Consider the following 11,204-nt stretch of genomic DNA (forward strand, 5'->3'; position numbering starts at 1 on the left):
TGTTTTGTGTTATTAATTGATTTCTAATAATAGAAATATACATACATTTGCATAAAGCAGCATATTTGCCCACTGCCATGTTGATAAGAGTATTGAATACTTGACAAATCTCCCTTTAAGGTGCATTTTGAACAGATACAAAATGTGAGATTAATTTGCGATTATCACCATTAAATATATTAAGCGATTGACAACCATACTAATAATACAAGTACATAAAAACATGTGGCATTAAGCATTCAGTAACAGAATACAGAAGTCACTGAACTTCTTATCTGTCACAGTCTGTAGAGTATGAATGTCGCTCCACGAGATGAAGCAAGAACAGCATTACAACACAAACTGGTTTGGTGGGAATTTGTGACAGAATTCCTTCCGTTGCTTGTGTTTACTGAAGAACATTCCTGGCACGGTGTTAACTTTCAGCCGTTACCATGAATGTGTAGACATCCATCGTCGCTCCAAGCATTTCTTTCAGCCTCCGCATGTGATCTCTCCCGGTGTCGTTCGATGGCAGTCCCACACACTGGAGGAAGTGAGAGGTCGGATCTGGCACCTTGGAATGAAGAGCAAACAGAAAACCTGAGCGATAAAGAAACAATTTGATATCCAGTAATATAAACCAAGCTGAAAAGCTACTCTGGAGGCAACAAGGAACATTCAAAGCTGTGTTCCAGCATTGAATGTAAGCCGTCTCTGGCCCATAAATACCAAATCGTTGCATCATTACTCTGTCAATCATGCTGGATTTGACCAAACAATTACATAAATACTTAGTTGATGTTTCTTGCTTGCAGTGTACAGACGGTGGACAGAGTTACATTTTTCACAGCAGACATTTTGACATGTAATAGCAGGATATCATGGGTGTATAATAATAATTATTATAAGCCATCCATTTAGCTTTACCTGCTCCAGGGCATTCCCATTTTACATTCAGGTTCAGGCTTCAGGCTGTCAGTGGTATTAATTACACTTGTGGTTTTCCTGCTACAGTATGTCAGGTAAAGGTATCTGCTATCTATCTATCTATCTATCTATCTATCTATCTATCTATCTATATATATATATATTTATATATATAATGCTGCCTATATAATATTTCAGTGTCTGGTCTCTTTGTTCCTCTGTACAGGATGTTACAGGCTGTTTGTTTAGTGTGTCCGTTATGCAGTCAGATGTTTTGATAAACTCTGTTCAGGAGTATTTTATCAATCTCTGTTACATAATAGTGAATGACGTAAAAACGTATTGTGATCCTGTTGGTATGTGATTTGGCCAGTTTTGTACAGTCAAGTCATTCCAGGAGTCTTGAGACAGTGAAGTCACCAGCGAACCGTGAGTTTAAAGGAGTCATGAGAACTGCTGACTCACAGCGACACGAGTCTGAGGCCAAATATCATTCCTGGTCCTCTCCTGAATGGATTTTGCACATTCTGCACAATGTTTATTCAGGTCTAATACCTCTATTAGAAAACTCTTCCTCTTTCCTATTATTTCCCTCAACTACAGACTTTATAGTTTTTTTATATATATTATACTTTATATAACTCAAATATTCTGCTGTGAAATAAAAACACATCCTGAAGCTGCTAACAGAGGACTAGACTTAATATCTCATACCATATCCATACGGAATCACCCCCGACAACTTTAAACTTTTGCTGTTTAGAAAACAATTAGAGGCACAGTCCTCAAAGAACAGATTAAATCAGAGCATGACGTTTGTACCTGCAGCTCTGGGAGGGACTTGATTATGATCATGAAAACCAAATTCGTCAATATAATAATAAAACAAATTGGGATTTCTAACAGTTTTGAGGTAGAATTTCTCTTTGGCCTTTTGCTTTTGTGCAAAATTAGATAACATGCTTTAAGTATGCTACAGACACTCACCTGACCACATGCTTCTCTTGTCGTGCAGGTTGCATTTCTGTAGATTTCCACAAGTGATGAAACAAGGCCAGAATTCAGAGACAATAGATGACATAGTTAATACGAATAGGTTTACATCTTCTCAACTGGAAAAGAACATTTAATGCTCTACTGTCGTGTCTTTTTCCATTTCAACTTTCTTACCTTTTTGCACTCGATGCCCCTGTTGGCAGAAGACAAAGTTCATTGTTAGAGCTGACACTAGAGTTTTAAGGAGTTCGATTTTGATATATTGAGGTCATTTCTATCATGAGACATTTCATTATGAGATGATAATTGTTTATGTTTTAATTGCAATAGCTTTCTGTCATCCTGCTTCAATCATTTTTAGCCTACTTAAAATAGAGATGTGAGCTATATATATCAGTAGTGATATAGATAATAAAAGCAAGGCTGCACTGCATCATGGTAAATTGAGGCTGAAAAATACTTAAATTACCCTTTAAGGGTGGATTTTTCCTTTGGCTGTATCTTGACACTTCTACATCAGAAAAAAATACACAAAAACAGCTCTTACCAAAGCAACTCCCAAGTACGTAAACCAGTAGGAACAGGTATGTCCTCATGATGTCACAAGTCTCATGGGAGGAGGAGAAGGCTTAGTGGTGAAATTCACTGGGGAGGGAATCAGAGAAAGCAGGTGACACAATGATCCACTACACCAACAGGTACTAAAGAGTCGGGCCACTTTTTCTCCTTTGAAATCATGGCTTGTCAAAGCTTAATATATCACATAAGTAGACTGTTTTTAGTCAGACCACAGTCCCTGTCATCGCTTTATGTGTTTAATGCATGTTGTGGAGATGAAGCTTGTATCTGGTGTGTGTGGCGGCAGATAAGATCAGGGAGTGACCGTCAGATATTCAACTTAACGGAACAAAGATGAAGAAACAACAGATGCATCAGTGGAAAGAATGCTGAAACTCAACACCATTCACATGCAAACAAAGAGCACAAAGACAACAAGCACATGACCCTGCTTATGACATATATTCTGTAAAATGTTACCCGAACAAAGAATATACCTGGTTATACAATAATACCTAACAGTATTCATTACTAATGCTTTCATATATGCAGTGTAAAAGCATCTAAAAGCAATTTGTATAACTTTTAAATGTCTGAAGAAAAGGGAGTTTCTGGTTCTAAAGTTCAAAACACATCTCGTAGGTGGATTATTCAAACCGATGCCAAGATGTGTAATTTGATATTTGTCATATCTGAGTTTCTCATGGTAAAGTCTCAACCCTAACATTTAAAGGTATAATGTAACATTTCCACATTGAAATGTCTAATAACGACTAGATGTATATACTGTATATATGAACTTCCAAATGTTTCCAAAAATGTTAAAATTCAGAGAAATCTGTAATTTTATTCAAGGTAACGTTGCTTTTCATTTGGCCGGCTGTCAATGGCGTCATATTCCCTTTACCCCTTCTAGTTGCTCTAACTTCCAGATAAACACGAGAAACACAGTCGGAAGTCGGCGAGCCAGTCTATTGTTTGTATTGCTCACTCGTGATGGAAAAGCGAAAACGTACGGGTGAACCAATCTAATGGTACTGTAAGTTAACGTTACGTCAGCCAACGTTACTTTCATTAGAATGAAATGGCATAACGTGAATAAACATAATGAGAATAAAACTTTAATTAATACATATTTCATATACATCAGATAGATTTTCCATCGGCAATGGTGGCTGTTTAACAATGAAGACAACAACTCCCATGATCCCACGCTACTTCACGACGTCCTTTTACAACATTTAGGATGCAATGATTTAAATAAGGGCTGTTCAAGTGTTCGTACTGGGAAGTTGATTTACTTAAAAAAAAAATCATCCGCTGACTTACAGATGTCTCTTTCCTAATGTAAGTCTATGGGAAAAAGTATTTTTGGGCCCAATGACATCACGACGGTCCGTAAGTTGTAATTCCACCGTTTGGCCACTACGAAAATTTGCTTCAAAGCCCGGGCTTGGTACACACGGCAAAAAGTTTTCTAGCTTCCGGGTTTACTTCCGGGGTATGCGGCCCATTGAATATGCGCAGGAGTATTTCTCCAGTTCAGCCCATAGACTTTACATTGTGATGACGTCACATATTTTTAAATCGCTTTTCTTGGCCGTGGAAAGTTTTACAAATATAAATCTCCAGGGATCAGAAACTTATAATAGAAAGAGTCATAATTGACCTTGTTTGCAGTTCGAGGTGTCCTGTCAACAGTTTTACAGTGGTGGTCTATGGGGAAAATGCTTTTTGGGCCGCATGGGGATTATTTGCTGGAATACCACAAAGATTGTCCATTGGGAAAAATTGGAAGCAAGGCTGAGCGGCTGCGCCGTATCCAAGTCTTATTAAACGTCCATGGTTACGTCGGACAGATTTATATTGGCAATGATGGTTGTTTAACAATGAAGACAACAACTCCCATGATCCCACAGTACTTCATGACTTCATCAAGTACGTCTTTTGCTTTTGTTTTGATTGAGAGACCTCGAGCGGCAGAAATGATGCGTTTAATAGACTTTTTGGCCACCTAGGGGGCAGCAGACCAAACTGTAAACACAACATGGCCATGTAATGGTAAAAAGCAAACCTTTACCTATTTAGACTCCCTGCACACACAGAACAGCATTAGTGTAACAGGGTTTGTACTGCGTGAGATTCCACTAGCGTATAAATCAGGTAGTGTATGTGGCTGAGAAACGTTGCCAGGTCAGGTGATGATTCTACTACGAGTGACTCCTTGTACATTACACATAGTCATTTGATCTATTGCGTAATAAATGCAAGTGTACACACACACACACACACACACTCATGAGTTTCCTTTTCGCAAGTTCCCTCACTTTCACCCACTTTTCTTTCCTTCAGGTCCATGTAAACATTACAACATCGATCCTTGTGTTAGAAGAAAGAGTTGGTTAAACTTCAAGTGTTTGTTCAGGATCATTCCTCTGCACACATTTGTAGCTGTGGCAGGTGAAAGACAAACACGATTCAGATTCTATGTGACAAATTCGCTATTTCCAAACCTGAAGCTTCACAAGTGGTGCAACAATATTTGTCTAAAAGGTTGGTTAATCCACGCGCACACATCACACACCCAAAACATACCTCACTCTCTCATTTCCCTTTTAGTTCTTTTAATCTATATTATGTGAGAAGAAGTAGAAAACTGAATGGGGACTGATACGTTAGAGGTTAACAGTCAAAACACTATTTAGATGTTAGTTTATACATTCTGAACTATAGATTACAAATGTATTGTTATCACAGGTCATCATAAATGTTAATTTACCTGTGATGGATTTTTTTTCCCCTGTATAGACATTACAATCGTTAACTTTACAGAATTTTGCTCACTTTAAGTTTGGTTTAAATGCAAAAATGTCAAGAATATACAACAATACAAGTCTTATACTTATTTCAATAGAGAGGCAAAGTCCCCCCCCCTTCTGGTGGACCACCCTGGTTTTCGTAAAAAATATGAACGGTAGTCAACGTTGAGAGACAAAAATGTTTTGATCCCATTTGAATTGCGCCATGAATCACACATATGATGTTTGTCAATATAGAACATAATTTTGCAGACCAAGAAAGTCGCAGTTTGTTGTAAAACTGTTGAAGTATCAGACATAATTAGAGCCAAAAGTCACGTAGTGACGTCTCTCTATCTGAAGCTACGATGCCTGTGTGTTTTCTACTGTGATGAACTCACACCAGCAACTGGTCTCGCTGGTTCTTTCTGTTACCGGCTGATAAAAAGACCAGGAGTCGCTGGATAAAACACATCAGGTAAGATAATGTTTCATTTGTGCCTGGTCATAGCTAAGTTAGCTAGCCAGCTAGAGTTGGTGATGTATATTATGCGAGATGAGAGATGTAGTTCACCGAGTCTTGAGACTACTTCAACAAACCTACGATAAACTGAGACTTTCTGGACTAGCAAAATTATGTCTTAAACTGACAAACATCATATGTGTCATTCATGGTGCAATTCAAACAAAATATTTGTCTCTCGCCGTTGACTACCGTTCATATTTTTTCCGAAATAAGGTCCCATGCGGTCCACCGGAAGGGGAGGGACTTCACCTCTCTATAGAGTGCTACAGGAATGAATCCTGAAACCCGTAAATGAGTTAGCATTTTAGCACTTTTGGTTCCCTCCTCTGGAAGTCAATGGGTTTTTAGTTAGATGCGTGAAATAAGGTCTGTGGTTAACACAAGCTGAAGAGATTTTAACGTTTTGTTCTACGATATAAAATACGTAAATTCCCCACCCAGCCTTTATGTGTCTTAGAAAAGGCGGTTGCTAACAAGCGGCTAAATGAGACTACTAAACGTCATCACGCCGATTCGCTTACAGCCTCGTTGTGTATACTCATGAGACCATAGTGTAGTTCATTTATAGCCTAACGTTAGCTTTTTACTTCTGCCGATTGCATTCACTCTTCAAAAATCCTAGAAGCGGTGTTCATTTGTCAAGATTATCTTACAGAACAAAACATGTAAGTACCAGAAACATTTGTTTGACACAGAGTTTATTTTCTGCAATAATCTAAAACCCAATGGACAAAATCCCATTAGCTTTTTGTCGAGGGAACCCATGGTGAAGCTAACTTCCTGGTTGGCCTACAAAAATACGTCATCCCTGGAGCACTCTATAGAAGTTACAAGTGAAACACTTATAATTATAAATGTTATTTCATAAATGTTAATTTACCTGTGATGGACCACAAATGAATTTTGCTCACTTTTAGTTGGTTTAAGTACAAAAATGTCAAGAATATAAAACCAAAAAAGTCCCAGATTTATTTCCATTGTGATCCTTGATGTAAAGATAGAAACAATTCAAGAAGTCAGGTGATATAATTTCACTGAACAAGTACTCAAGTACAGTTTTAAGGTACTTTGCTTGAATATTTCCATTTAATACCACATACTTCACTGCATTTCAGGGAGAAATATTACACTTTTTACTCCACTACATTATGATTAAATTATACATTATACCTCTTTTCTTTTCAGCGCAGGATATTTACTGGTAAAGGAGGATTTTTACATTGTGCTGTTTTACATTGTGTCTGAATGCTTCTTTCTCCATTGATTTGTCATCACTGAGAACTTCATTTCATCGGCTGCAGCTACAAGCCATTCATTTTGTCAGCATTCATTATTCTTAAGGTTATTTAGACAGTTTTATTTGACTCCTACAGTTTTGAGCACACCCTAACCCAGTTTGATAAAACATGACTTATTATTCCCACTGTTCAAATCCCCAGACGGCATGTTGTTGCCAGAGGCACACACTCACACAACAAAGAGGACCAGATTATGTATTATCACCTTTAGTGATCACTGATTTTAAACCTTATCTGCATTCATCCCATTACCAGTATACACCACAAACTTAGCCAAGCCCTATTGCTGTTTATTTGCTCTTTAATAAGAATAAATATCAGTCAATAGGAACAGATCTTATCATGACAACAACAAAAATTATGATGAGATCCTTTCAGTTGCAGCGACAGACTTGGCAAAGCAATAAAAGGACATAATGACATGAAATCAAAGCTGAATCTCTTACCAAATCTGTAGCTGGAGTCCTTCAGGAGCTGTAAAGTGACGATGTTTAACTCTCTCTCTCTCTCTGTCGACACCTGAGACACAGGTGCACCAGTAAACTGTTGAAGGGTGTGTTGTTTGTGACGATGACACAGGTAATGATGGTTGACTCCTACGTGCTGCACAAGTGGGCCGGACAAGAATGGCTCTTCTACTTCAGGCGAGCACTGCAATTGGTTTGTTCATATACTGTGTGTGTGTGTGTGTGTGTTTGTGTCTGTGTATGCTCAGCTTTTCTATACATGAATGCCTGTGTGAAAGAGAGCTTGAAAAGAGAAAGAAGGAGACAAAAAAGTATAAAGTTTCATCTGATTCATGTTCGGCAGGTTGTACCTCCCTAGTATTTGTTTGTGGATATATAATCTTCTTGCTTTTTTATCTAAACTAAAGCAATTTAGAGTCTCACACAACCAATTATATAGTGTTTAACTTAGAGAGCAGCCCAGATTTTGCAGTTACACCGCACCCAACCCAGGCATCATGTTTACACACCAAAATAACTGTTGACCATAAACAGTCACAGATGACAAAGAGATTAGAGTAAAGGTGATATGTTTCCTTAATATTTCTCATAATATATTTCAAGGTGTTGTGCCAATTTGCTTAAATAATAAAGTAAGAAATAACAAGAAAACTGGAGGTCATCTTGTGATGGGATCACACCAGCCGTGGCGCCAAATCTGGGCCAGGGGTGTAACGCAGGGGAGGCCAACTTCATACCCCCCTACCTCTGGCACCCTTGGTCAGACCACATCCATCTTTTAACTCAGGCCTTCGCTTTGATCTCAACTACATACCTGTAAAGTTTCGCGACTGCATCTTGCACGGTTGTGATGCTATCACATTGAAAAAATTTATCCATAGACTGGCAGACAGAACTGGCACAACAGCTTCTGTGGTAATTTCCGCTACCGTAGGTGTCTCCAGGCCACATTTTGCCATGATGACACACACATGCAGACTCACAAGGTGAAAAGCCATGGTGTGTGTGCGTGCACATACACTTACACACACCATGGCATGCAGATACGTTCAAGTTAGATAGATCAAGTTAAACTGGTTTGTTAATCCCATGAGGCATCAAACAACCTCAATACAGTATGATGGGAAGTGATTCATTCAGTATAAAGGGCAACTTACTCTGAACAGAACAGCAGCTGTAAAACAGGAAACTGATATAATGTTGTATTTAAATTAACCTTAAGTTTATTCAGAAAATCTAAGAAGGAGAAATGAGGTTGACAACCACAATACACAGATACAATGTTAGATAAAACTCACAGGTCTCAATACTTCTGTTTTTCAGCAGAAACTATCCGATTTATTATACTAAAGAAGAATATTGAACAAATGTAAATAAACTAATGTGTTCAACCTTTTTTTTATTAAGCTGCACTTCAGTGTCAATGGTTTGTTTACAAGTGGAAGCACTGGAAAAGGGCCACTTAAAAAATAGGTAAAATAAAACAAACAATGAAGATAATGGATTTTTGCTTGTAATAAGTACAAAAAATCTACTAATGGAACAAGTGAAAGTTTGCTTGGCAAGATTTATTGAAATAACATGTAATATTTAGTCCTTTCAAGATAAAAAGAGACCTTGTAAATAGCTGGGAAAACTCATTTTGAGCTATATTTCACTGGTATTAGGAAGTGTTGTGTGTCTTTATAAGTCTGTAATGGTCAAAAGTATTTTTTCACTCAAAGCTGAAGTAGGCGAGACTGGAGCAAATATGATTAAAAAAAGTTATTTTAATAAAGCGTTTGCTATATCCTGACAGTAGTACATGAAACAGGTAACCTGAAAAAAATCATGTGCCTCCGTGTCCTCCGGTGCTCCTAACGGCATCTGCAAGATTTCACAGACCGGAGGAAAACAAGCAGTAAGACCTGACCTGAGGTCTGCTGTCCATCTGCTGTCTATGAGAGCCGGCTGTCAATCACTCGCGAACTCCAACCAAACGGTCAAACTAGGCAGCGATGATCAAATATGAATCAATATTATGTTACGTTAAATCCTATTTCTCGCCTCAAATGTTTTCAGAATCATCTTGTAGTGCACTGTTTAGCTGTAAAATGAGAAAGTTTGTGACGTGGCTGCCATTGCGAAATCTGGTGAAGGAATGTCAACTTCCGGTCACATGACCGGAGCACAGCCAATAGGAACGCTCTCTCAATGAACTGACCTGTGATTGGTCAAAGTCTCCCGTCACGGTCGATTTTTTAAAGCCTGAAAACAGAGCCATGAGGAGGTGCAGAAGTCTAGTTTGAGTCTCTCATAACACTTGAATTACAACCTGAAAGGTTATTATGGACTTTTTGCCCAATGATGCCAAAAATAATTTGCTGCTTTAATAAGATATTCAAGATGCATTGTCTACAAACATACCGAAATCTTACCTGTTAGGTGACTGTGTCTTATATTAAGTGTTATGAGATAATTTGACTTGTAATTAGACAAATATACTTGGTAAGATTTTGCATTTGTGCAGTGAAAAATATAACACTACTTTAAGCAGTTATTTAGGGATGTAGTTGGATTCTTTTTTTCAAAAGAGCAGAAATAAAATGTTGCCACATTGTGAGATGATTTAACTTGTCTAAAATAATGATAACAATAATTTTGTTTGTAACACTCATTTCAGCTTTAATGTTTATAGAACAACAACTCTTGATGTTGAACATGTGACAACATGACTTGGCAATAACCGGTTTGTTTGCAGTGTTTTCCTCAGTGGCTCCTCAGCTCTCAGCATCATATGACCGTTCCCTCGACTGCCTCCGCTCTGCATCCTCATGATTATTCCCCGACTGCTTCTCATTGCTCCAGAGTCATCAGACTCAAGTATTAGATTACTTAAGTGTCTAATAAATGTAGTGGAGCAAAAAGTACAATATATCCCTCTGAAATGTTGTGTAAAATGTAAATACTCAAATAAAGTACAAGCAAGCCTTTAAGAATTAGTTGCGTCATCCATCAGGCCTTAAGACTTTTGAAACTCTTGAGCTCCTGAACTCATCACTTGACACTTTACTATTAGATTCAAGATTCAAGCCCTTTATTGTCATTGTGTGGTACATTTAATTAGATTGTTACAATCCCATAGGTGCTAATGAAAAGATAATACAATAAAAAAGAGATAGTGCAATATAAATATAAAAAATATAAAAGATAATACAATATAAAATATAAAAATACAATAAGTATATTGATGAGACAAGAGTTTTGCCAGATTATTGCACGAAGTGACCGTCAGATAATTATATAATTATTGCACAGAGTGATCAGCGTATGTTATTGCACATATCCGTAACAGTAGATTTACAGTATTTACATTGCATAAAAGTGACACAAAAGTTTTATACTGTCACTTTACATATAGTTTACTTTGTGTTTTACAAACAGTTTACACCCTTATTACTATGGCAAACCACATGAATCTGGTAGAAGAAGAGATTACAGTACAAATATATAGTACAAATATAAAATCAATATCATATTCAATACTACTTTTTACATTCTCATGTGCAATATCACTGTGTGCAATATTAATGTCCAACATGTGCAATATTACTTACTTTTCTGTTTGTAGGCTTACTTTACCTCTTTTTTTATTTTACTGATCTTATCTTAT

General features: G+C 37.4%; 1 protein-coding gene across 1 annotated transcript in view; it reads right to left on the reverse strand.

Moving 5' to 3' along the window:
* The window catches only part of LOC119485383, a 43,939-nt gene extending 36,257 nt beyond the window's left edge, over nt 1–7,682 (reverse strand). The window contains exons 1-5 of the mRNA XM_037764958.1: nt 7,532–7,682; nt 2,453–2,550; nt 2,080–2,098; nt 1,897–1,933; nt 434–556 (exon numbers count right to left, since the gene is read on the reverse strand). Of these exons, the coding sequence (XP_037620886.1) occupies nt 434–556; nt 1,897–1,933; nt 2,080–2,098; nt 2,453–2,501 (228 nt within the window). The 5' untranslated portion in view covers nt 2,502–2,550; nt 7,532–7,682. The remainder of the gene's footprint in view (nt 1–433; nt 557–1,896; nt 1,934–2,079; nt 2,099–2,452; nt 2,551–7,531) is intronic.
* Nucleotides 7,683–11,204: the final 3,522 nt, after the last annotated feature.

This window comes from Sebastes umbrosus, chromosome 3 (assembly GCF_015220745.1).
Source record: "Sebastes umbrosus isolate fSebUmb1 chromosome 3, fSebUmb1.pri, whole genome shotgun sequence".
Lineage (NCBI taxonomy): Eukaryota > Metazoa > Chordata > Actinopteri > Perciformes > Sebastidae > Sebastes > Sebastes umbrosus.